Here is a 26,976-nt window from a genome sequence, read left to right as displayed (position 1 = left end):
GTGATCCCATGGACCAGAGCACGCCAGGCACTTCTGTCTTCCACTGCCTCCCGCAGTTTAGTCAAACCCATGCTGGTAGCTTCGAGAACACTGTCCAACCATCTCGTCCTCTGTTGTCCCCTTCTCCTTCTTTCCCAACATCAGGGTCTTTTCCAGGGAGTCTTCTCTTCTCATGAGGTGGCCAAAGTATTGGAGTCTCAGCTTCAGGGTCTGTCCTTCCAGTGAGTACTCAGGACTGATTTCCTTCAGAATGGATAGGTTTTACCTTCTCGCAGTCCATGGGACTCTCAAGAGTCTCCTCCAGCACCATAATTCAAAAGCATGCAATTTTTCAGCGATCAGCCTTCTTTATGGTCCAGCTCTCACTTCCATACATCACTACTGAGAAAACCATAACTTTAACTATACGGACCTTTGTTGGCAAGGTGATGTGTCTGCTTTTTAAAATGCTGTCTAGGTTTGTCATTGCTTTTCTCCCAAGAAGCAGGCGTCTTTTAATTAAAGCATCTTTTAAACTGTGGGCGGGAGGGGGGGGGGAGTGTTACTGTGGTATGCATCAACTGCCCTGTGATCATCGGATGAAGGGCGATATAATGATGATGGTGATGATGATGATGTGGCAAGCGATGATTCTATTTTTTAGATAGTTCAACTTTTTAAAGATCCCCCGAACATGTCATTTCCAATGCAAATGCACTCCATTATCCCAAATATTTTTTTTGGGGGGGGTGCTCAAAGAGAGTGGATTTCCAGGGGGAGGGGCATCCTGCACATACATCTATCTATCTATCTATCTATCTATCTATCTATCTATCTATCTATCATCTATCTATCTATCTATCTATCTATCTATCTATCTATCTATCTATCTATCATCTCCTCTCAGGTTGCAGCAAAAGCCAAGTCTCCTTCAGTTGCTCCCTCAGACACCCTCCGAGCCCAAGACTCAGTGGGATGCAGAAGCTTCTGTTCCAGTGACTTCCTGCAGACAGCTGGCACTTTTAAATGCCAAGGACTAAAAAAAAAAAAAATTGCGTTCCTCCACACGCACATACAAAGATACGTCATAAGACATGAGTTAGCAAGAGCAGGAATTCAGGGCTTTGCTGCTGCCTGTTGCCCTCTCTGAGCTAACCTAGAGTGCTTGATTTTTCCTTGTCTTCTGTGGGCGTCTCTTGCTTCTGTCCTGGCTGGCAGGGTAGGGGCTGCCTAGAGATTTTTATTCTTGCTGTGGGTTTGTGGGGTCAACCTGGATGATGCCCGAAGTCCCTTCCAGTTCTTGGGATCCTGTACTCTGTGAGGGTTGGACTCTAACAGAAGATTCTATTGTTGCACAGATCAGGGAAGACTCCGGCAGTGACTTTAGCTGGCGACTTGAGTGTCCTCGTCTGCATCCCAAAAGAAGGAACCAGGTCTCAAGGGCAACAGCTAACTGAGGGGGCCCTAGAATAATAGAATCAGAGAGTTGCAAAGAAGGGTAATCTAGTCCAAACCCCCCCCCAATGCAGGAACCTCAACTAAAGCCATCCAGGTAAAGGAATCCCTGACCATTAGGTCCAGTCGTGACCGACTCTGGGGTTGCGGTGCTCCTCTCGCTTTATTGGCCGAGGGAGCCAGCGTACAGCTTCCGGGTCATGTGGCCAGCATGACTAAGCCGCTGTACGCCGGCTTCCTCGGCCAATAAAGCGAGATGAGCGCCGCAACCCCAGAGTCGGCCACGACTGGACCTAATGGTCAGGGGTCCCTTTACCTTTACTTAGGATGGTGACCATCATTGCTTCCTGCTCCACAATTTAACTAGGCGCCTTCTCTAACAGGAAAAACTCAAAACGGCAACTGCAGATGGCATCTATTTTCATGTTTATTCCACTGGGCACTTCAAGGATCATTCCCTGCCCTGGAAACACCTTGAGACTCCCTTTCAATGCAGCTCGCTGAGGGATGTCTGATGCGACTCTCGAAAAGATTCAGTAGAAAAGAATATCACACACATACAAATCTATATATTTCTCTCTGGGTTAAAGAACAAAACAAACAAGGGAAGCTATTTGCTCTGGGAGCCTGAATGGACGTAGAGGCGGAGCTTGGAGGCCTTTCCCCTGGCAACGGTGGTCTTCCACTTGAGGCACAGGGTGCCATAGCGGGTGATGCCCCGGACCTTGAAGGTGTGCACGTTGTTCTGATAGCTGAGCGGGATGATGCCATGCCAGGTGGGAAGCCTGGGGGGGAGCCGAACCGAGTGATGGATCATCTCGTAGAGTATCCTTGCCCCCAAACCAGCTTGCGCCTTCCGCATCCTCAGGGCGCTGCCCTTGACGTATATGCGCTCTCTGCGGTCTCCCAGCAGCAGCTGCTGCGTCATGGCGTGGATGAGCGGGTTGGTCAAGCCGTAGAGGTCTAGCAGCTTGGTGGTCTGCTCCTGCCACGCCAACGACTCGATGCCCCCCTTCTGCTCCTTCAGGACCATGAGGGACTGGTAGAGCTTCATGAACCTCTCCCAGTCAACCCCTTTGTCTTCATGCAGGCGGAAGGCGTGCTTAAGGGGACCCCTGGTGAGGCTCTGCCGACGGAATCGTGCTTTTGGCTGGCTACGTCTGTACAGAGAGTTGTGTGGAAGCCGGTACTTCTTTGGCCTGATAATAGTGGGGGCCATGGGCAGCCCCTCCGTCTGCGTGATGGCCTTCCAGGCCTTCTCCTTCCCCGCCAGGGACCACGTTATCTTGCTTGAACTCCTGCCAAGCTCTCCTCTCTTCTGCTTCTCCTCCTCGTCCGCCTCCTTCCTCTCCCCCTCTGGCCTCTCCATGTCTTTCTCCTTCTCCACCTCACCTAGCACAATGGGCCGGGATCTGAATTTGAGGCGCCTTTCCATTCGCAGCTGCTCTATTCTTCCTTGTTCAGCCTTTTCTTCCTCAGCCTTCAGTTTCTTTATGGCTTCCTTCAGCCTCTTGTTCAGGAAGCTCTTCTTAATAAGTTTGCCTTTCTCCTCCGTCCACTCCTTCTTCACGCTCTCCCACAAGGATCTCTTCCTGGCCTCTTTCTGCAGCTTTACCTTCAGGTTCCTCGCCTTCAACACCGTCAGGGCGGTCTTCTGAAGGGTCTCCATCTTGGCTGTAAGCTCCTGGGAATCAGTGCTCCAGATCTGGTAGGCCTCCACTGCTTCTTTGAGCTGTTGCAGCAGAGCAGAGTGCCCTTTGCTCAAGAGCCCCTTCATCTCCTCCCCTTTCTGTAAGATCTGCTGTGCTTTCTGCAGCAAAGCCCCTGCCAGGGCCTCGGCCTCCACCCCCGAAGAAACCTCAAGCATTGACACCACTTGGAAGAGGCGCTTGTAGGTGGCGGCGTCACTGGACTCCAGCTTCTCTGGCTGAGTCAGGATGTCCAAGAACAGTTGAGCCTGTTCTGAAAGCTCAAGTTGGTCGTCTTCTAGCTTTGGAGTCGCTTCTTCCTCCCATAGGGCTATCAGAGCCTCTCTCTCCTCATCATTGAGGAACTCAAAGGTCTTCTCTACTAGGTCTTCCCACATTTCATCTCCTTCCTCCTTCTTCTCCAGCTCCTCCCACTCCCAGTCCCACTCTTCCCCTTCCTCCCCCCGATGGATAACTCTTCTTTTAGCCACCATTTTCTTTCTTCTTTCAGCCATTTCTCCAACTCCTTCCTCCTCTTCCCCCTCTCCCTCCAGGGCCCTCGTTCTTGCCTGGGCCATCTCCATGGCTTTGGCCTCAATGAGCTCCTTGAGTTTCGACTCAGACAGGCCCAACATTTTTTCCTTAGCCAGCCTCTGAGCGATGGCCTCCACCAGTTCTTCGCGCCTTAACTCTGCCAGCTCCTGGACTCTCGCCTCGTCCACCTCCAAGGCAATTTCCTTGAGCAGCTCCTGTATCCTCTCCTCATCCACTACCAAGCCCATTTCCTTGGCCAGCTCCAGGACCCTGGCCTCGTCCACTTCCAGCACTACTGAGCTGAGCAGTTCCCGGATCCTTTCCTTGGCCTCCTCCCCCTCTTTATTCTCGGCCTGGGCTATCTTAATCGCCTCGGCCATCACCCTCTCCTCCAGCTCTGCCTGTGCCTTACTGCGTGCCTCGGCCATCACCTTTTCCCATTCTTCCGCCATGGCCATCTTCCGTGCTTTGAGCATCGCCTGCTCCTTGGCTTCGACCAGGGCCAGGTCCCTGGCTTCGCCCAGCGCCTTCGCCTTCACATCTTCCTTGGCCAGGTGCTTGGCTTCGGCCAATGCTCTCTCCTTGAGCTCCTTCATCATCCTCTCTTTGGCCTTTCCCCTCACCTCAGCCAGGGCACTCTCGGTCATCTCGACCAGCTTCCTTTCCGACTCCTTGAGGATGGGCTTCAGGGCTTCTCTCCTGGCCAGCTCTGGCGCCTCCAGGCCCTCTCTGTCTTTGTCAACCAGCTTCCCCAATCTCTTCCGTTTCCTTGCAGCTGCCTCCCGCTCCCGCTCCCTCCGCCGGGCCAGCTCCCGCTCTCTCGCCCTGGCCACCTCTCGCTCCCTTGCCATGGCTTCTGCCTCCAGCTCCCTTGCTTTGGCCTCCTCGTGCTCCCTTGCCTTGGCCGCCTCCAGCTCCCTTTCCCTGGCCGCCTCTCGGTCTCTTTCCTTGATCGCCTCTCGCACTCTCGTCCTGGCCGCCTCCCGCTCCTTTCCCCGGAGTGACTCATACGATTTCCCCTTAACCCCCTTCGCCACCACTTTCCCTGCCACTTCTTTGTCGGAGGCTGACTTCCCCTCCTGTTCTCCAGCCGTCCGGCCTCTCTTCTTTCGCTTCTTTCGTCCGGCCTCTCCATGCTCTCTCACTCCCTTCCCCTTAATGAATTCCTCCTCACTCTCGCTCTCAAACTCTGTCTCCGAACTGCTGAACTCCTCTTGCTTCTTCGTGACTCCCACCACCTTCTCCAGGCTCTCCGTGGAAGGCTGGGCCAACGACATTCTTCCTCTGGGCTTTTGCAGACGCTCTATATATGCCGTCCACGCCTTTTCATCAACAGCTGCCTTCTCCTGGGAAGTGAGGAGGGACTGGCTGATGTTGACAATGTCCTCCCAGGACATGGTGCGGCCAGCAAGGGCATACCGGGCCGAGGCCAGGAGGTCCTCAGCCGCAGTGCGGCCCTCTATGTGGGGGCCGATGCGGAGCATCAACAGCTTGTGGAGGTCGGCACGCCACTTGGTCTTGTCAGAGCTGTACTCCTGGTTAGGGTCAATGAGGCTGCCTTTGGTGGGCACTGGTGGCAGGGTGGGGACGCCCACCTGGCTGGGTTTAGGCGGCAGAACAGTATCTGGCTTGAGTTCCGATGTTGGGAGGGCGGCTGCCTGCAAGTCCTTCCTGTCCCTCTGGTGCTTCAGCATCTCAGTGTAGAGCTGGGTGCGAGTGTCACGCCGCTGCAAGAGGATGGGCTGGGCCTTCTTGCGCACCTTGAACACCTTCGGGGCCTCGTGGGGAACGGTGGGAAGGACCTTGGGCCTGATCCGTTTCTCCTTCTCCTTCTCCTTCTCCTTCTTCTCCTTCTCCTTTGCCCTGAGCTCCCGCCTTTCAAGCCGCACCTCCCGCCACGTGGAGCCACTGCTAGTGCTGCTGAAGCTGGAGCTGCTGGAGCTGGCGGTGGCGGTGGCCATGCTGGGGGTGGGGCTGAGGCTGGGGCTGCGCTCCTCCAGTCCTGTTCCACTCGCTCCTGGCACAGTGAGCCCCTTGCCTCGTGCTTGAGGGATCCTGGGGAGCTTATCGCCACCAGCTGTGAAGGGACAAGGAAAGGAGTGAGATTAACCAGAGACATGGGCGGAATAATGTCAGGAATCTGAGGGAAGATACCTATGTAGCAGAAGTTGTCCCCCATCCCACTCACCACACAGACGTGGCTTCAGGTCCAAAACAGTTTACTGTTGCAGAAGACAAGGCTTCAGTAATACAGTTCTGGACATTGATATGTACCGTTTTTTTCGCTCCATAGGGCGCACCGGACACTAGGGCCGGGAAATAGGGGGGGGAATAAAGGGGGGGAATTATCCCCCCCCCAGCCCCAAAGAGCAAAGAAGCCAAGACAGAGAGCCGGATCCATCCCGCTGGCTGTCTTGGCTTCCTCTTTAGCCACACACAACCTCTCCAGCCGAGATGGATCCCACTCGCTGTCTTGGCTTCGTTTTTAGCCGCGGGGCTGGGGCGGGGGAAGCCCGAGCTTCCCCTGACCCCAGCCCCCAGAACAGGTCTGGGAGCAGCGGCAAGGTTGTGCGCAGCCTTGCCGCCGCTCCCGGAGCTTGTGGGGCTGGGGGCGCGCTCCGAAGGTGTGCGGATAGCTGCCTGAAGCCCGGGGAGCGCAGTGGGAGTTGGCGCTGCACTCCCCAGGCTTCAGGCTTCAGGCTGCTATCCGCAAGCCTCCAGAGCCCGGTGGGAACTCCCGCCGCGCTCCGAAGGCTTGCGGATAGCTGTCTGAAGCCCGGGGAGCGAGAGGGGTCGGTGCGCACCGACCCCTCTCGCTCTCCAGGCTTCAGCGAAAGCCTGCATTCGCTCTATAGGACGCACACACATTTCCCCTTCATTTTTGCAGGGGGAAAAGTGCATCCTATAGAGCGAAAAATACGGTACATACAGCTTGTAGGCTTTGAAGACACAGATGTAAAAAAAAGTAAAGGACCCCTGGACCATTAAGCCCAGTCAAAGGCAACGGTCAAAGGCCCTGTCAAAGGGTTGCAGCGCTCATCTTGCTTTCAGACTGAGAGAGCTGGTTTGTCCACAGACAGCTTTCCGGGTCATGTGGCCAGCACAACTAAACCGCTTCTGGCGCAACGGAACACTGTGACAGAAGCCAGAGCGCACGGAAACGCCATACATATATACTGCACAAGCACGAAGTATCTCCATTGCCCCAGCTTCAAGATGTAGTGCAGAATTTGATTCACGGACAGACTCACTGACTAATGAGCTGCCATGCCTGAATCACTTACATAGGTGACACTGGGCCATTGCCATAGCAACTGGCTTGGCTGACCTTGCACCTGTTGACTTATCACGTACATGGGGAGATTTTTGCTCATGGGGGAAATGAACCCCATCTTCCATGTCCAGTTACTCCAACACACACTTCCTCTTGTGCCTCTGCTTTCCCTGCAGGAAAACTGCTATGTAATGCGAACGGTTTTGATGTTTTCCTGGAGTGACATTGGTTCTGATCTCTCACTAAAGAGCAGGTTTCCCTGGAAAGGAACGAGGCAAGGGGGACTCGTGCTTCCTAAGTGCAGCGCAAGTGGAAGTGTCAGTCATTCCACAACTTTCTACCATGGGATTCAAGGCTGCTTGGGCAAGTGAAAAGGGAGACAAACCCACTTCATTGGACACTGGCCACAGGTTGCCACTCCAAGTTAGAACAGCCTGACCTACCAGGGAGCCTAAGCAGGTGATAGCCCCAGAGGATGGTGGCCAGCCTGGGAATGGCACTCCTCCCAGCAACAACGCTTCAAGATGCCCTCTCTAGGCAGGGGTTTGTACTTGCCTCTTTCAGGGGCAAAAGGGGCAGCAGCAGGCGCAGCTCTCCTCTCAGGCCTGCCAAAGATTCCCAGCCACCGCGCCTGTCCAACGGGAAGGGTTTCGGGGGTGGTAAAGTCTACAGATGTTCCCTGGGATGGTGACCTAAGACGGGAAACGGTGGAGCGGCGGTCGCGGACTACTTTGGGTGGGATCTCGTTCATCAAGAACAGATTGGCTGTTAGCTGGTTCTCAACCCGAGTCATCAGCTTCTGTGCTCCTTCTGTCAGAGCAACCTTAGCTTCATCCGCTGTCTCTGCCATGATGCCGGCAGCCCGCACTCTGCGAGGGAAGGCGCTTTGATCGCGACCAAATGAAGACCTGGAAGGAGCAAAGAAGTAAAAGTAAAAGACCCCTGGATGGTTAAGTCCAGTCAAAGGTGACTACGGGGTGCGGCGCTCATCTCACTTTTCAGGCGGGGGGAGCCAGCATTTGACAACAGACAGCTTGTGACGAGTGCCAGAGTGCACAGAAACACCATTTACCTTCCCACCGCAGAGGTACCTATTTATCTACTTGCACTGATGTGCTTTCGAACTGCTAGGTTGGCAGGAGCTGGGACAGAGCAATGGGAGCTCACCACCATAGAGCAGATTCGAACCGCAGACCTTCTGATGGACAAGCGGCAAGCCCAAGAGGCTCAGTGGTTTAGACCACAGCACCACCCACATCCCTTGGAGCAAAGAGTAAACAGCTGAAGGGGGGGTAAAATTGAGAGGAGGGCCCCAGAGGAATGGGGGTGGGGGGATCCAGGCCTTTGGCTTATGGCAGATCTTTCCCTACCCTCTAGTAAATCTCCCCACTGCAAAGCAAAATATCTTATTCCCTTTCAAAACATCTCAGTCCTGCTGTTCATCTCATTGAGGGGATGTTTTAACTACTTCAGGGCTTCTGCTATTGGCTAATTGGACACACACAGCTCTGTGCAAATGTGCTGGGTGTGTGTCATGTGAGGCCCACCTTTAAGCTCCTCATCCTCAGTCATAGCCTACACCTGGGTACAGCACAGAGCAGCATCATAACCCAATTGGGCAGGGAACAGCTGAGTCTAACTTTGCCAGAAGCTGCAAAAGAGACCCTTCCAGGAAGCTCCTCCGAGCCACAGGGGGTATTGCTTTGGGGGTCAGGGATACCCCACTCATGCCTCAGAGGAGACACTTACAAGTCTACCAGGCTGGAATCCGCCATCCGCTGCATCTCCTTCTTCAGGACAAATTTGTCCGTGATGCCAGCCACAGAGTCCAGCAGTGACCGGGCCAGGTCACGCACTTTCTTGTTCTCGTCCAGCAGGGCTCGGGCCAGGGGGACCACTTCCTGTTCACTCAGCAGGTCCATCTTCCCTAAGGCCTCCCAGGCTGCCAGCCTCATCCTCACCTGTGGAGCAAGAACAGGGGTCCATAGCCTCATACACATGAGCTCAGGGGCCAGCGCCTGGGTCTGGACCAAGGCCCAGACTCTGCCGCAGCCTTTGGCATGGCCAGAGGGAAAGCCAGCCTTGGTTCCCCCTCCAGAAGATGCTAATACCCGTGACCAACCTCCTACTGGTGTTGCATAATAAAGTTTGCAAAATAAAGACTTGGTAGTGCAGCTGCTTACAGTGGCTGAAGGACCACTGCGCAGCTTTGGGAAAATTTAGATGGGGCAAGTCTTACTGCTTGCTAGGCTAAAGTGTGGAGAAAGGAACGGATCAACTGAGAGTCCTCAGGGTCCAAAGGAAAAGGGACAGTTTTATACCGCTTTGGTCTGACCTTATTCATTTCTAAGCCAGGAGGAACATGGCCTGAGACCCCCTTGGCCCATGAATGAATATGGCCAATACAGTGACTTTGGTCATTTGAATATGTTCATTACCTTCCCTTTGGGATCCCAGGCATAGGCGCCGAGTCCATGGGGCCTGAGGGGGCCCGAGCCCCCTCAAAAATTCGTTTGGGGGGCTCCGCCCCCCCAATAATCTCGGACGCCCCTCCAGCAGAGCACCACCGCCACCCCTCCCCCAGCCCAAAATGCACAGGGTCGGGCTGCATGCCTCCTGCCCTCCCTCCCGAGCAAAAGCTCCACCCAATTTCCTTCGGAGCTGATTAATAGGCGCAGCACGCTCTCCCCTATTCGCTCACGAGGAGGCGGTGCCACTTTATCTGCATATTCATGAGCTTATTGATTATTCATGAGCTTTCCCGGCCCCCCCCCAATATTTTTTATAAGTCCCAGGGTCCCTGTTTTGTAAGTCTGCCTTATTTAACCATGATGTCTCTGCTATAAATATTTCCAGTCACTGCCTTCCTCATATTCACACACCTGTGGCTCACTTACTTTGGTAAGCCATAGTCAAAATATCTGAAGAAGTGTGCATGCACACGAAAGCTCATACCAAGAACTAACTTAGTTGGTCTTTAAGGTGCTACTGGAAGGAATTTTTTTATTTTTACTTTGGTAAGTAGGAAATCTGTTTGGTTCTTATGAGCACTGTGTAAAGGATTCTTTTGCTAATAAAATGGCCTGGTGAGGGGTGTGGGGACGCACTTTCTCCGAGAGCCTTGCTGGTCAAAGCCTCGTATCTTATTTTAATCAGGGTCCGATCCTTTCCTTTGGCCTCAGAACGCAACAGCAGACCCACCAATACGCCTCTGGTATTAGCAGAAATTTTGGGGTTCACCATTAATAAAGCTGATAAAAGCCGAGGGTTTAGACCGGTGGGTTGGAGTTTGGCCGGCATGACGTCCGTCTGAGGGCAAGGCTATGGCTATGGAAGAAGCAGGGACCAGTGGCGTAGCGTGGGTTGTCAGCACCCGGGGCAAGGCAAGTAATTTGCGCCCCCTAACCCGTGGATTTGCGCCCCCTACCCCTAACCCCCAGATGTTGCACCCGGTGCGGCCGGCCCCCCCTGCACCCCCCACGCTACGCCACTGGCAGGGACCATTTGGGGTGCCAGTGCCGCGAGCCCCTTCCTCTAAGTTCAGCTTGAATGCCTGTGTCAATAAACCATATATCCTAAAAGCACAACAGTCTCTGTGGAGCCTCATTTGTCCCAACACAGACCCTGGGGCATATAAATAATAACATTATTATTGTTGTTCTTATTGTTATTGTTCTTATTGTTCTTATTATTATTAAGGTCTGTCTACAACCCCTGGAATCTCGCATCGCTCATGGTGATTGGAGCAGCATGTTACTGAGGCATCTGATGAAGACCTGCATTTTTAAAATGAGCTTAAAAATATATATTTGTAAATGTTTGTATCTCTCATTCTCTCATGCCAGGCATAAACCAGCTGGGTGCTCTGGCAGCTGTTTATCTTCCTGTTTAAGGGCCCCTGTTTAAGCAAGTGCCTCAGGGTTGTAAAAGGAAATTACAGGCTAGGAGCAAAAGGTCACACTGAGCATACAAATTACAGAATACAATCAGGCTGCAAAGACACAATTAAGAGTTGGTAAATAGTAAGAATTATTGTGCCTCCCATTAAAACTTGAGCCACATTTTCATAAGGTTAAAAAGGGCAAGAGCTAATGGGAACAGCAGCTGGCTGGGAAAACCGAAGAGGCTTCTGGAAACTGTTTTTATTAAATTCCTTTTTACTAAGTTCCTTTCCTTCTAAAAATCTATCTATGTTATGTATGAAATATATTGGCTTAAATGTAATTATGCAAAGGATTTAGAAAGTAAGAAATGTTAGATTTAGAAAGTAAGAAATGTTAGATTCTTATGTTAGATTCTTATTTCATAGATGGTGTGTGAGAAGGTGAACCCAAGATCTCTTTAAGATAAAATTAGAACCATGCTTTAGCCATCTGTTTCGCAGTGAATAGGGCAGCAGGGGCCAAAGGTTATCTGGTAATTAAGGTGCCTGGTCGAGGCAAATGTAAGATATATGGCTACTTGTTTGCCATTTATAGATAGAAGGAAATATAGCTCTTTGTCTCCCATAAAAGGTAATAGGAAATGGGTGTATCTTTTATGATTGGTTCTAGCAAACAGCCAATAGGAATTTCAACCAGGCTGATTGGACAGAGGCAGCCAAAGGAGGAGCAAGGGGGCTGGGCTGAGGGAATATAAGTGCTGGCCATCAGGGCTGGAAGGGCAGAGCTTTGGTATCCATATACCACTGTGTCTCTCATTTATTTGTCTGACAAATAAATTATTATTTTAATTTCTCTATTGCTGCATTGAATATTTCATTCCAGCTAAGCGTTAACCACAAGCAGGGTGCTACATTACAATACCAAAGAATAAAACCGAAACCCTGAGTGCCAGGCAGCCATGATTTTCCAGCCTGGCCAGCAAAGCTGTGACCTGAAAGGGAGCAGAGGCTGAGGAAAAAGAACCTTAATTCTGCCAGGAAAAAAGGCAAGACGAATCAACACAGTTACCACATTCAGTCTCTGAGGGGGGAGCCTTTTGTTTTTACCTCAGAGGCAGGGGCCCTTGGGAGGAAGGGCAGCCTGCAAATGTCATAAATAAAACAAAATGGCTGTCCTCGTGCCTCGTGAAGTGCCAAGGGGGCATGGAGAGGGACTGAGAGGGGCCCCTGCGAGGTGGCAAGAGAAGCCGTGAGGCTGCTGGCGATGACACCTGACTGGCCATCTCTGCCTCGCTTGGGGAAGGGTGAGGCAGGAAGCAGCAGAGGCCACCATGGGGCTGAGGCGAAGCGGACAAGAACAACGGCGGAAACAAAAAAGGCGGGAAAAACCAGTGGCTCCCTGCTGCACTGGCTCCCATATCCTACAAGTGCCCCGATTTTCCAGGGACAGTCCCGGAATTGCAGAAGGCACTCCCTTTTTTGGGGTTTTTTAGTTATTTATTTACTGAATATATATACCGTCCTCTACCTAGAGACCTCAGGGTGGTTCATTTGACCCCAGGACGTCCTGCTTTGCCCTTTGCCCTCCCCTCCATGTCTTGGAGAACAATTAAAAGTAGTCTCTCTGTATATGTTGGAGCTGCCAAAAACGGAGTCCTGTTTCTGCTGGAAATAAGATCGTTGCACCGGATGAAGGAAATGGTGAAGGTGCGCTGCCTATGCTTTTGAAGGAAAAGGTCGCCAGTCTACTTTCCTTGCGTCTTTCATTGCGACGCTTCCTCAGCCAGCCATTTTTGAGGAAATGCGTGGATTGTTTTTCTCCTTTATTGTAAGTGGAGGCTTATACCATCTTACTCAGAAGTAAGTCACACTGTAGTGAATGAAGCTTACTCTCAGGTAAAAGGGTCCAGACACGTCAGCCTTACACTGAAATCCTAAGAATTTTTACTCAGTTCCCACTGAGTTCAATAGGATTTATGCTCTGATATGTTCCTGGTCATTCTCAGAGCTGCTGCTGCTGCTTCTTCTTCTATTATTATTATTATTATTATTATTATTATTATTATTATTATTATTATTATTATTATTATTATCCCCGCCTTTCCCCCTGAAAGGGACTCAAGGCAGTTTACAGCTAAAACGTTGCTTCCTTCCGTTAATCTGTGGAAGGGCCTATACAGGATCCCTTCCCTCCACACATTTTTTTCTTCACAACAACCCTGTGAGCAGCTCCGGTAGATGCGCACATGGACGCCTGTGTGTACAGGAGATCAAATGTGGAAGAAGCTTCTTGAAGTGGAACAACCTGCCCCCATTTTCCTTGGAGAAATGTTGGAGGGGATGGGATCCCTCAGCCTGTGCCCCTCCTCATGAGGAGAATTCAGAGAGGGAACCTTTGGCTCTAGCTCTTTTTGGATTCAGCCAGAAAACCTGATAGACCTCGGTTCTCTGGTTTCAATCCCTCCACCATTAAAACGCCTCACACTTCCGGGCGGCTCTTTCCTCCTCCCTCAGCCCCCTGCTTTCCTCTTGCCCCCAACCAGGTCTCCAGTCGCAACCCTCCACCCGCCCCTCACAGCTGCCATTCCGCACGGAGAGGACCTGGCCAGAGAAAGGGGAGAAATCCCTGGGAAATCCCCTTGCAAGCTTTAGCTGTAATTCCTGCATTGCACGGGGCCAGACTAGATGACCCGTGGGGTCCCTTCCAACTCTATAATTTGACGATTCTATGACAAGGGAAGATGGCAGACTCTCCTTCCTTGGAGGTTTGTAAGCAGAGGTTAGGTGGTCCCCTGCTGGGGGTTCTGCAGCTATGATTCCCGCATTGCAGGGGGTCAGACTAAATGGCCCGTGGGGTACATTCCAACACATCACTTTGCCAACAAAGGCCCGTTTAGTTAAAGCTATGGTTTTTCCAGTAGTGATGTATGGAAGTGAGAGCTGGACCATAAAGAAGGCTGATTGCCGAAGAATGGATGCTTTTGAATTCTGGTGCTGGAGGAGACTCTTGAGAGTCCCATGGACTGCAAGAAGATCAAACCTATCCATTCTGAAGGAAATCAGCCCTGAGTGCTCACTGGAAGGACAGATCCTGAAGATGAGGCTCCAAGACTTGGACCACCTCATGAGAAGAGAAGACTCCCTGGAAAAGACCCTGATGTTGGGAAAGATGGAGGGCACAAGGAGAAGGGGACGACGGAGGACGAGATGGTGGGACAGTGTTCTCGAAGCTACCAGCATGAGTTTGACCAAACTGCGGGAGGCAGTGGAAGACAGGAGTGCCTGGCGTGCTCTGGTCCAGGGGGACATGAAGAGTCGGGCACGACTAAACAACAACAACAAATGAAGCTAGTAAAAGTACGGCTTGCCAATGTCCCTGTGCTGTCCCCTCCCCCCAAGGCCTTTGAAGGACTGCACTGACCTCCTTGTGGGTGGTGTCCTGGATGAGTCGCTCGAAGGCGTCTTCTTGGACCTTCTCTGGCAGCGGGTAGGACTCGGCCAGCTGGACGAGGGCAGCCGTGCACATCAAGTACGTGGAGTAGGGCACGTCGTCCATGAGGTCCAGGATGGCCTTCGTGACGGAGGGCAAGCTGTTGTCGCTGGGCTTGTGCCGTAGCCAGGGCTTCGAAACGATCTCGGACAGCAGGTCCCGGGAGCGCATCAGCCCTGAGAAGGGCACGGAGGGCCGCCGCCTCTGCGGCTTTTTCCTCCGGATTTTGTCTACTGCTTCGGGCTCGTCTGTCTCCGGCAGCAGGATCTTGACCATCTTGCGCCTGGGTAAGGGCTGCCTGCTCAGGTCCAAACTGCACTGCAGGGCCTTGGGTGTCCCCTTTGGAAACAGCTGGGCCCGGATAACCGAATTGGGGACATAGCCGTCGGGGGCGATAGGCCACGTGCGCCCGGCTTGGAAAGGTATTCTGCTGAGGACGGGGATGGGCTCGACCAGCGGTGGAAGCACACGGGACGGTGGTGGCGCTGGTGGAAGCTCGGCAGGAAGCGTCTTCTTCTCCGGGGTTGCCTTGGCACCCTGCTGCGGGAGGAGCTGGTACTTCACGAAGAACTCCGGCTGCAGCTCCTTGATGTACGGCGCTGCCCCGTAGAAATCTGGCCCAGGGAGGGCACTCGCCTCCTTGCCGATGAAATGCTGGACGGTGGCCACGTTGTTCTCCATCACCACCTCTTTGGGGTTGGAGATGGGCTCCAGCCGCTCGTACTTCTTGGCCAGCCTCCCTACCTGGCGATACCTGGGGAGGGAAAGCACCCAAAGTCTAGTTTGTTAAGGCGGCTGGGAACTGTAGTTCTGTGCGGGGGGGGGAGGGATTCCCCAGCCACTCTAGGCGGCTTCCACAAAGACCAAAATACACTAAGATGTCACACATTAAAAACTTCCCTAAACAGGGCTGTCTTCAGATGTCTTCCCAATGTCAGGTAGTTGTTTATCTCTTTGACATCTGATGGGAGGGTGTTCCACAGGGCGGGCACCACTACTAAGAAGGCCCTCTGCCTGGTTCCCTGTAGCTTTGCTTCTCGCAATGAGGGAACTGCCAGAAGGCCCTCGGCGCTGGACCTCAGCGTCCGGGCAGAACGATGGGGGTGGAGACGCTCCTTCAGGTATACTGGGCCGAGGCTGTTCAGGGCTTTAAAGGTCAGCACCAACACTTTGAATTGTGCTCGGAAACGTACTGGGAGCTGATGTAGGTCTTTCAAGACCAGTGTTATGTGGTCTTGGCGGCCGCTCCCAGTCACCAGTCTAGCTGCTGCATTCTGGATTAGTTGTAGTTTCTGGGTCACCTTCAAAGGTAGCCCCACGTAGATCACATTGCAGTAGTCCAAGCGGGAGATAACCAGAGCATGCACCACTCTGGCAAGACAGTCCGCGGGCAGGTAGGGAGACGCTTGGTTAAAATAAAGATGGCAGGCAGGAAGGCTCTCAAGGGGGTCAGTGGGTGGCAGGTGTGCTGTTGGGGTGGGTCTGCAGAGTGTGGTCTGCAGGGTCAGCCCATAATGTGGGAGCAGGTGCTGTGGGATGGGGGGAATGGCCTGAGACGTGAGTGCCCTTCATCCTGTCCTGTGCCCCCTACCCTAGCCTGCTGCCTTCATTGTCCTTTGCCCAGTATTGGAGTAAGATTACACTGCCGGTCCTACTGGCTTCTGTATGTGCCTTGGGGAAGGGCGCCTTCTTGTCTTTTGCCTCAGGCACCAGAATGTAATGAACTGGTGGTCTGCATTAGAGCTGGGCGGTATCTGGTTTTCAACTTTGTGATATATAACCAGCTAAACATTGTGATATACTGATATATCACCAGGGCTTTTCCCCCAACTGGAACTCACTGGAACTCAGTTCCGGCACCTCTTAGGTGGGCTGCCATTGCCATTCTGAGAGAATGAGGGAGGCGTTCATGGTGAGTTCTAACACCCCTTTTTCTAGAGAAAAATAGCACTGTATATCACAATGTCTGAAAAAAGGATGGATGATATGTCGGTCAGCCCTTGTGTGTGTGTGTGTGTGTGTGTGTGTTTGTGTGTGTGTGTGTGTGTGCGCGCACACACACATATAACATGCAGACCTCATGTAGAGGATTGGCTAACCTTGAAGGCAGTTCTTGGGCCCAAATTTTTAACCATTCTTGCTCTGCAGCCTTGGCTTCATAAACAGTCCATGGACCTGGAGACTGGCTACTGGCCCTGAGTGCTAGAACCATTTGGACAAGGTATGTTCCCCCTTTTGTTTCTACCCCATGAGAATTTCAAAGGTCAGTGGCCATTGGTGGGAAACAAGTTTCCTGTATCACCTGAATTGGAAACTGGGGGTGGGGTTCACCCTTTTGCAGCTGTGTCTTCTCTGCCCACCTCTCCAACATTCAGATCCCGCCCTGCCTGCCTGCCTCCCTTCCCCTCGCCATACTTAAAGGTAAAGGGACCCCTGACCATTAGGTCCAGTCGTGACCGACTCTGGGGTTGCGGCACTCATCTCGCTTTATTGGCTGAGGGAGCCGGCGTACAGCTTCCAGGTCATGTGGCCAGCATAACTAAGCCACTTCTGGCGAACCAGAGCAGCGCACAGAAACGGCATTTACCGTATTTTTTGCACCATAACACTCACTTTATCCCTCCTAGAAAGTAAGGGGAAATGTCTATGCGTGTTATGGAGGGAATGTCTAGGGGTGGCGGGGGGGGGGGGGATCTGCTGCAGTCGTGAGCAGAGGATGCATGGTTCCCCTTCCTTCCCTCCTCCGTGGCTCGCTTTGAAACAGCAAAGCGGGAGAAGAGCCGCTGAGTGGGGAGGAGAGAGGGACAGAGAGCCTGCTTCTTTAAAGGAGCAAAGCGGGAGAGGAGAGGAGCCGCTTACATGAGTGTAAGCGGCTCCTGTCCGGTTGGTTCCTTTAAAGCAAGCAGGCTCTCTGTCCCTCTCTCCTCCACACTCAGCTCGCTAAGCCGGGGATGAGCGGGGAGGAGAGAGAAAAGCAGAGCCTGCTTGCTTTAAAGGAGCAAAGCGGGATAGGAGAGGAGCCTTCTCCCCTTATATCCCTCTTCTTCATTATTAGCAGCATCCTTCTCCACCCACCCCACACGTGCTCCTTCTCCCCTTAAACCCCTCTTCTGCATTATTAGCAGCATCCTTCTCCACACACCCCATGCGTGCTCCTTGTCCCTTGAGTGCTTTTCCTTCCCTCCCCACTTAAAACGTGGTTACAAAGCATGGATCCACATGGATCCTCAGGATTTTTGCATTGGGCTACTCCAAACTCACTGTCAGATCACATGTCTGTGGCCACAGCATGAACCACAAAAATCATACATCCACTGTTTCATTTAGAATATTTTTTTTCTTGTTTTCCTCCTCTAAAAACTACATGTGTGTTATGATCGGGTGCGTGTTATAGAGCAAAAAATATGGGTACCTTCCCGCCAGAGCGGTACCTATTTATCTACTTGCACTTTGACGTGCTTTCGAACTGCTAGGTTGGCAGGAGCAGGGACAGAGCAACGGGATTCAAACTGCCAACCTTCTGATCAGCAAGTCCTAGGCTCTGTGGTTTAACCCACAGCGCCACCCACGTCCCTCTCCCCATACTTACTTAGGCACAAAGACTATGTCGAAGGTGAGGAGGAAGTGAGGCAGAAAGGCCAAGGGGCGCTCAATCATGTCGTCCTTCACACACCGGGACATCAGCATGTAGAGGTGGTCTCTGGGCAAGTACAAGACACATGGGATGAAGTAGATATTCATGTTGCAGCCCACAACCAGGTCTCCCCGCTGGTTGGCAAAGCAGACTCGGGTGAATTTGAGGCTCGTGTCAAACTCCACCAGCATCTGCCCCAGGATGTCCCAGACGCGCACGGTGCCATCAGAGCCACTGGTCACCAGCATGCTGAGGGTGTGGCAGTAGTCAAAGGAAGTGATGGAGGTAGAGTGCAGGGCGCCAGTCTCCTTCCAGAAGCGGTTCTTCTGGCCAGGGACCAGGGACGCCTGGCGCCACAGCCGGACCCGGTTGTGCTCTGTCAGGGCACAGATATAGCCGGGGATGAGCAGGAGGTTGTTGATGCGGCAGTTGAAGCTTGGGATGACCACCAAAGGTAACACCTCAAGGAAGTTGTCCTTCTTCAAGAGAACATCAGAGAGGATGATGTACTGGTCCTGGCCGTAGGAGCACAGGTAGGAAGACTCCCGCGAGTGGTAGGACAGGTTCCCTGAGGCTGAGATGCTGCTGAGGGCCACCACCTTGCCGTCATGCAATTTGCGGTTCCCCATCCGATACAAGTTCTGGGTGATGGTGCGTATCTTTCCACTCTTGTACCCGCTGAAGATGAAGCTGCAGGTGCGGCCTTCCAGGTCCAGGCGGCTGTAGGCCAGGCACAGCACCCTGTCATCTAGGCCCTCGGTGACACGCAAGATGTGCTTGACCGGGCAGGGGTTCTTGGTGGTGTCTAGCACGTAGATGTCGTTGGTGCCCATCGTCACCAGCAGCTCCTCTCTGTCCGGGTCATAAACGTAGTCCAGGGCCTTTTCCAGTACCTGGAAGGGCCAGGTGACAAACAGCATTTCCCCCGTGACGGGGGATAGGAATCGGATGACCCCATCTTCCGTGGCTGCCAGGATGCGAGCCTTGTTGGGTCCACACTGCACCCGCAGCAGCTTCGTGAGGATGGAGTTGGTTCTGCTGAAGAGCTGGCAGAAGTTGTGGATGGTGCGGATGGAGAAGGTGTAGAGGGTGCAGAGGAAAAAGGTCTGCTCATTGAGGAACTGCATCTGGAAGAGCTGCTCCCCGATGTCCAGGCGCCGGAGGAGCTCACAGGTGGTCAGGTTCCATTCCTTTAGCAACCCGTCCAGCGATGTGGTCATGATGGTGTGCAACGAGTGCCGGGTGGTGATGGTGGTGATGGCGCTCTGGTGGGCCTTGAACTGGGTGGTCTGGGTCCCTTTGTCAAAGTTCCACACCTTGATGTCCCCAGCGAGGTCCCCAGTGAAGAGGAAGCTCTGAGGCCAATAGGAGGAGGAGCAAGTGAGTGACACACCTTGGCTCACCTGGAAGGCCCGGGTCTGGGTCTTGGTATTGTAGTCGTACACACGGATGATGTTCTCGCACAAGGCCACCAGCACTTTCCGCTCCTGCTCCAAGCTGAGGTAGTGCACAAATTCGCCACTTGAGATCTGCACCTCCCGCGTGACAGCGAGGTAGGGAACCTTCCCTGGGGTAAAGCCCCAAAAGGCCACAATGCCAATGGCACCTGTCACCACTTCACCTGTCTCAGGGTTGTAGCACATGCTGGTGACCGAATAGGGCGATTTCACCTCGGAGAGCATCTTGCATTCCTGAGTGTGGTCACCAAAAACCCGCAGGTGGATGTCATTGCAGTAGGCCACAAAGAGGTGCAGGTGGGAAACATAGGAGATGTATAGGACCTTTGGGTCTTCCTCTATGGCATACTCTCTCTCTGTTATGGGGGTCTCGTCCTCTGGGTTGTACACCCACACTCGTACCTGAAGGAGAAGTCTGAGAGTCAGAGGCAATGGACTCTGTCCCGTGCCCTGCAGGTAGGGTTAGTATCTTGGGTCACCTATTTAAAGACATAGACACCCCAAACAATCTCCAAATTGGCTTGTTATAGATCATACAATCCAATACAAAGCTGTGGTGCTAGACAAGGGACGTGGTATTCAAGGTCTCTCCAGCTGCCTGGTGTTTCTGCTGCTGCCCTCTCTGGGCCATAGGGAAATAACTCCCTTTCAGGATTTGCGATGCCAGTCAGGGGGGAGGCCTGGGAATCGGGACTCCTGCGCTCTTTAGAGGAGGGGAAGGTGGGCTCTCTGACTTGAAGCAAGGGCGGTGGGAGCTCAAGGGGCCTGGGACGTTGCCCCAGCTGTAGAAGAGGAGACTGGGATCTAGATCAAGCATGGCGGTAAGAAAATATCATTTCCTAAGCCTGTTTCTTGTCTCCTGCACGGCAGGGGAGGAAAGACATGGAGAAGTCATGGCGGCCATCTAGGTTCCCTCTGGGATTAGGGGTGGCCTGCCTCTGAACACCAGTTGCTGGGAAACAACAGCAGGGAAGGGGACTGCTGTACACAAATGGGAAACAGGACTAAGGAGAGCTTTGGTCTGATCCTGTAGGACTCCCCTTATGGAATGGACTTCCTCAGAAGGTGGTGGACTCTCCTTCAGAGAGGTATTTAAGCAGAGGTTGGCTGGCCACCTGTCAGGGTTCTTTAGTTGAGATTCCTGCACAGCGCAGGGGGTTGAACTAGATTACCCTCGATGTCCCTTCCAACTCTGCGATTCTATGATTTAAGGGAGAGGCTGTATATTGTCTCCCTGCTTATTTAACTTATATGCAGAATTCATCATATGAAAGGCTGGGTTGGATGAATCCCTAGCCAGAATTAAGATTGCTGGAAGAAATATCAACAACCTCAGATGACACAACATGGATGGCAGAAAGTGAGGAGGAATTAAAAGAACCTTTTAATGAGGGTGAAAGAGGAGAGCGCAAAATATGGTCTGAAGCTCAACATCAAAAAAACAAAGATCATGGACACTGGTCCCATCACCTCCTGGCAAATAGAAGGGGAAGAAATGGAGGCAGTGAGAGATTTTACTTTCTTGGGCTTCATGATCACGGCAGATGGTGACAGCAGTCACGAAATTAAAAGACGCCTGCTTCTTTGGATAAAAGCAATGACAAACCTAGACAGCATCTTAAAAAGCAGAGACATCACCCTGCCAACACAGGTCTGTATAGTAAAAGCTATGGTTTTCCCAGTAGTGATGTATGGAAGTGAGAGCTGGACCATAAAGAAGGCTGATCGCCGAAGAATGGATGCTTTTGAATTATGGTGCTGGAGGAGACTCTTGAGAGTCCCATGGACTGCGAGAAGGTAAAACCTATCCATTCTGAAGAAAATCAGTCCTGAGTACTCACTGGAAGGACAGATCCTGAAGCTGAGGCTCCAAGACTTTGGCCACCTCATGAGAAGAGAAGGCTCCCTGGAAAAGACCCTGATGTTGGGAAAGATGGAGGGCACAAGGAGAAGAGGACGACAGAGGACAATATGGTGGGACAGTGCTCTCGAAACGACCAGCATGAGTTTGATCAAACTGCGGGAGGCAGTGGAAGACAGGGGTGCCTGGCGTGCTCTGGTCCAGGGGGTCACGAAGAGGCGGACACGACTAAACAACTAAACAACTAAACAACATGAAGCTTCTGCATTCTTTGGAGCTGCTGGATTTGAGGATGGGGGTTCCTTGAAGATAATGCATAAAATCCTGACCATGTTTGGGGGTTGGAGGCTGAGGGCAGCCACACCCCTCAGCCATTTCTCTCCCCATCTCCCTGGCCAATCAGGGCCCAGCTCACCTTGCCCTTCTTGGAGGACTTCCGGCTGAAGGATGCAAAGTAGTGTCCTGCCTCACCCAAATAGTGGCAGATGACCGGCATGAAGTTGGGGGCGCTGCTCTTCCGGAATATGATGGTGGGCCTGTCGCTCAGCATGATGTTGGATCCTTCTGTCACCTCCTGCGCGCCCTGCCCAGAGGAGGAAAGAGACAGTGGGGTTGGAGACAGGAGGAGAGCAGAACCGGAATGCGCCTGCGCCACTCACAGCACACGGTCCGCATTCATGCCACCTCGGTGTTGGGGTGGCAGGCACAGCCAAGGCTGCTGCTCAGTGACAGTTGATCGATGGCCAGAAGGAAGGAACTGGCTGCTGCTGCTGTTTTCTTATCACAGTATTATTAAGATACAGTGGTGCCCCGCAAGACGAATGCCTCGCAAGACGGAAAACTCGCTAGACGAAAGAGTTTTCCGTTTTGGAGGTGCTTCGCAAAACGAATTTCCTATGGGCTTGCTTCGCAAGACGACAATGTCTTGCGAGTTCCTGCTGGTTTTTTTCCCTCCCCCCCTTTTTCTAAGCCGCTAAGCCGCTTATCAGCTGATCCGATCAGCAGATAAGCCGCTAAAAGCCGCTAAAAGCCGCTAATAGCGCTAATCCACTAATCCTTCAATGGGCTTGCTTCGCAAGATGAAAAAACCGCTAGACGAAGAGAATCACAGAATGGATTCTTTTCGTCTTGCGAGGCACCACTGTAAAGGCCTTTTTATTAAAAACTAGTCGGTTCCCAAAGGACGGCTGGAATAAAACAGCCTTCAGCTGGCTGGCAGAATAATAATAGTAGTAGTAGTAGTAGTAGTAGTAATAATAATAATAATAATAATAATAATAATAATAATAATAATAATAATAATAATAATATATTTATACCCCGCCCATCTGGCTGGGTTTCCCCAGCCACTCTGGGCAGCTTCCAACAAAACAATAAAATACAATAACCTATTAAACAGTAAAAGCTTCCCTAAACAGGGCTGCCTTCAGATGTCTTCTAAAAGTTTGGTAGTTATTTTTCTCTTTGACATCTGGTGGGAGGGCGTTTCACAGGGCGGGCGCCACTACCGAGAAGGCCCTCTGCCTGGTTCCCTGTAGCTTGGCTTCTCACAGCAAGGGAACCGCCAGAAGGCCCTCAGCGCTGGACCTCAGTGTCCGGGCAGAACGATGAGGGTGGAGACGCTCCTTCAGGTATACTGGACCAAGGCTGTTTAGGGCTTTAAAGGTCAGCACCAACACTTTGAATTGTGCTCAGAAACGTACTGGGAGCCAATGTAGGTCTTTCAGGACTGGTGTTATATGGTCTCGGCAGCCGCTCCCAGTCACCAGTCTAGCTGCCGCATTCTGAATTAATTGTAGTTTCCGGGTCACCTTCAAAGGTAGCCCCACATAGAGCACATTGCAGTAGTCCAAGCGGGAGATAACTAGAGCATGCACCACTCTGGCGAGACAGTCTGTGGGCAGGTAGGGTCTCAACCAGGGTACCAGATGGAGCTGGTAAACAGCTGCCCTGGACACAGAATTGACACAGCAAGGCTTGAGCCAGTTGACACAAAAGAACAGCAAGGATTTAGCCAGTTACTTTCTGGGACCATCTCTGTGTGTGTCTGTCTGTCTTTCATGCATGCACACACCCTCCCTTCCAGCCCCCAAATCACTGGGAGAAAATCCTGTTCTCATCAGAGGACAGTGGTTCTGCATTACCATCTGAAGCTTGTGGTAAAGCTGGCCTTGGAGTTCCCTCCACAAGGGTACGATGCGGACCGGTTCTTTCACCATGGTGGTGCTGCGGGAGCTCAGCTGCTGCAGAAAATATCTCTGGAAATAGGGAGGAATCAATCCCCACAGTCCTGGGCAACCGTTGATCTGGAGAGGAAGGGAATGGTTTAGGGTTTCTTGGTGGGGGCAGCCCCACAAGGTCCAGCCCCCATTAGCCTTGGAAAGGCGAGAGGGGACCAGCTCCTGTTGCTCAGCCATTCAGACTCCTAAGGCATCAGGGATGATGTAGGAGAAGAAGAAGAAGAGTTTGGATTTGATATCCCGCTTTATCGCTACCCTAAGGAGTCTCAAAGCGGCTAACATTCTCCTTTCCCTTCCTCCCCCACAACAAACACTCTGTGAGGTGAGTGAGGCTGAGAGACTTCAGAGAAGTGTGACTGGCCCAAGGTCACCCAGCAGCTGCATGTGGAGGAGCGGAGACGCGAACCCCGTTCCCCAGATTACGAGTCCCCCACTCTTAACCACTACACCACACTGGCTCTCTGGAGAGAGAGATCACCACACTGGAGAGACCACCACATTTTAAAAGTGATGAAAGCAACATAAAGGGGAGGTTCCGAGGATGGCAACATGAGAATGGGGCTTTTCTGTAGGGGGATGCTCTTGTGGGATTTGTGGGGTGCTCTCCCCTGGGAGACTCACCTGTAGGCACAAGGCTGTTAAACAATCTATGGCCTTTTAAACTGGAGGGGTATTGCTTAGTTTGCCTCATGTTATATTTTTGTGGTTTCTATACTGTGATCCTCCAATGAAAGTCAGTATATAAATTTAATGAATGATGATGATGTTGATAATTGAGATGCATTTTAAATGCACCGAATATATAGTGCTGAATCAACTTTCTGTTTTTCTGATTAATTTTAATGGCGCTTATCCATCGTACTGTATGTTCTTCTTAAAAATTAATCTATATATTTACCGCTTAGAAACTTTGGCAGTTAAGCGGTATAGAAATAGCTTAATTAATTAAATAAAATCAAAACGACGTTGTAGCAGCTTAACCCTGACTAGCCACAAAGTACTGCTGCCAAAGAAGTTATAGGATAGGGGTCAGCAACCTTTTTCAGCCGTGGGCCGCTCCACCGTCCCTCAGACCATGTGGGGGGGCCGGACTATATTTTGGGGAAAAAATAATGAACCAATTCCTATGCCCCACAAATAACGCAGAGATGCATTTTAAATAAAAGCACACATTCTACTCATGTAAAAACACCAGGCAGGCCCCACAAATAACCCAGAGATGCACTTTAAATAAAAGGACACATTCTGAGATTGGGCCACATTCAGCTCCTGGGCTTTAGGTTGCCTACCCCTGTTATAGGATATGTAAGCCCTTGCTCAGGTCAGGCCAGTCTGTCATCTAGCCCAGAAAGGTACGTATTTTTCGTTCTATAAGACGTGCCAGACCACAAGACGCACCTAGTTTTTGGAGGAGGAAAACAAGAAAAAAATTATTCTGAATTTCAGAAGCCAGAACAGCAAGAGGGATCGCTGCGCAGTGAAAGCAGCAATCCCTTTTGCTGTTCTGGCTTCTGGGATAGCTGTGCAGCCTGCATTCGCTCCATAAGACGCAAACACATTTCCCTTTACTTTTTAGGAGGGGAAAAGTGAGTCTTATAGAGCAAAAAATACGGTATTCTCTGACTGGCAGGCAGCTCTCTTAAAAACTTCAGGGATGGAGAGTTATTTGGCAGCCCTGCTACCCCTAAAACTTAAAAAATGAAGCACACACACCAGGGGTTCAACTCAGGACCTGCATTCCCTGCCAGTGAGCAGGTGACCACTTAAAGTTCATCCAGAGAAGGCTGATGGTCCCACGGGAGGCTAGACCAGATGGGCCGTTGCCCTAATCCAGGAGGCTATTCTAATTTCCATATGTTTGTGGGGCTGCAAGGCCTATTAGTATCAATGCTTCCTCCTTGGACTTCCATGGGACAGAGCCATGTTTCCTTTCCACCTCTGCCTTTCTTCCGTGGTTCCTGGCTTGGAACCAGCCTAGCCAACCAAAGTCGTGTGGCTTCATTTTCCAAGCCCCGCAGCATTGTGGGTGCAGCTGGGGCCAGCCACTTTTGCCACAGGCAGCCACAGGCAATGACTAGTAGCCCTAGACAGGCCCTAGGGGCAGGGTGGGGGCACAGTGCCACAAGGAAGCTTAGAAGGTGTGTGGCCCAGATAAGCCACCATTCTTGACCAGAGCCGCCTAAGACGAGGATGGCGACCAACTCACAAAGCAGGAAAAGGGAATACCTGTTTAGATCCTTGGAATCCCAAGGGGAAGACAGGAGTGTGACATCATGGCATTCTGACCAGTGGGCAAGAGACATAAGAATCTAAGAAGAGCCTTGTGGATCAGGCCTATGGCAGATCATCCAAGTGTCCCTATTTTCCAGGGACAGTCCTGGATTTACAGAAGCTGTCCTGGTTTCTGATTTGATCCTGGAATGTCCCGCTTTTCCTTAGGTAAAGGTGAGGACAGATCCTGAAGCTGAGGCTCCAATACTTTGGCCACCTCATGAGAAGAGAAGACTCCCTGGAAAAGACCCTGATGTTGGGAACACAACACAAGGGCACAAGGAGAAGGGGACGAGAGAGGACGAGATGGTGGGACAGTGTTCTCAGAGCTACGAACATGAGTTTAACCAAACTGCGGGAGGCAGTAGAAGACAGGAGTGCCTGGCGTGCTCTTGTCCATGGGGTCACGAAGAGTCAGACACGACTAAACACTAAACAACAACAAAGGTAAAGGGACCCCTGACCATTAGGTCCAGTGGTGACCAACTCTGGGGTTGTGGCGCTCATCTCGCTTTACTGGCCAAGGGAGCTGGCGTACAGCTTCCGGGTCATGTGGCCAGCATGACTAAGCCGTTTCTGGTGAACCAGAGCAGCACACGGAAATGCCGTTTACCTTCCCACCAGAGCGGTACCTATTTATCTACTTGCACTTTGACATGCTTTCGAACTGCTAGGAGGAGCAGGGACCGAGCAACGGGAGCTCACCTCGTCGCAGGGATTCGAACCGCCGACCTTCCGATCGGCAAGTCCTAGGCTCTGTGGTTTGGATGTCCCTATTTTCATTGGAGGGTCTGGAGTTATGCAACGCCTGAGCCAAGGAGATATGGAACTTTGCATCCTTTAGAACAGTGTTTCCCAACCACTGTTCCGCGGCACACTAGTGTGCCGCGAGATGTTGCCTGGTGTGCCGCGAGATGTTGCCTGGAGGGAGGCGGGCGAGTCGGGCGGCGAGAGGCGGGGCGGCGGCGGCGAGGAGAGACCACCCAGCGCGGGGCTCTCGCCGTCTGCCTGCCTGGCTGCCTGCGAGCTCGGCGGGCAGCGCCTCCGTCCGCAGCGCCCGCCTCGCGGCTCTCATTCCCTGCCCCTGCCAAAGCTCACCCAGCCAAGCCGCGCTCTCCTTCCTGCCTCGCTTTGCTGCCTCCTCCCCCCCCACCTCCAAAGCTTGGAGGTTCCCCGGCAAGGGGGAGGGGAAAAAATTGAAACTTACACT

At 52.2% G+C, this 26,976-nt stretch overlaps 1 protein-coding gene across 2 annotated transcripts; it reads right to left on the bottom strand.

The window, feature by feature from the left end:
* Positions 1–1,705: 1,705 nt before the first annotated feature.
* WDR87 (WD repeat domain 87) lies at positions 1,706–25,789 on the bottom strand. 2 transcript variants are annotated; one of them, XM_081200117.1, is made up of 8 exons: positions 25,722–25,789; positions 23,400–23,561; positions 21,671–21,838; positions 17,893–19,796; positions 14,235–15,057; positions 8,680–8,891; positions 7,486–7,838; positions 1,706–5,733 (listed from the first exon to the last, which is right to left on the bottom strand). In XM_081200117.1, exons 2-8 carry the CDS (start codon positions 23,472–23,474, stop codon positions 2,045–2,047), a joined length of 7,224 nt encoding a protein of 2,407 aa, XP_081056243.1. In that variant the 5' UTR covers positions 23,475–23,561; positions 25,722–25,789; the 3' UTR covers positions 1,706–2,044. The 2 variants fall into 2 exon arrangements, with proteins under 2 accessions (XP_081056243.1, XP_081056242.1); XM_081200116.1 differs by lacking the exon at positions 25,722–25,789 and adding an exon at positions 25,209–25,703.
* Positions 25,790–26,976: the final 1,187 nt, after the last annotated feature.

This window comes from Podarcis bocagei (genome assembly GCF_964188305.1).
Source record: "Podarcis bocagei genome assembly, chromosome: 7".
Taxonomy (NCBI): domain Eukaryota; kingdom Metazoa; phylum Chordata; class Lepidosauria; order Squamata; family Lacertidae; genus Podarcis; species Podarcis bocagei.
Note: the sequence above shows the minus strand (reverse complement) of the source record. Positions and strands in the feature narration are given on the sequence as shown.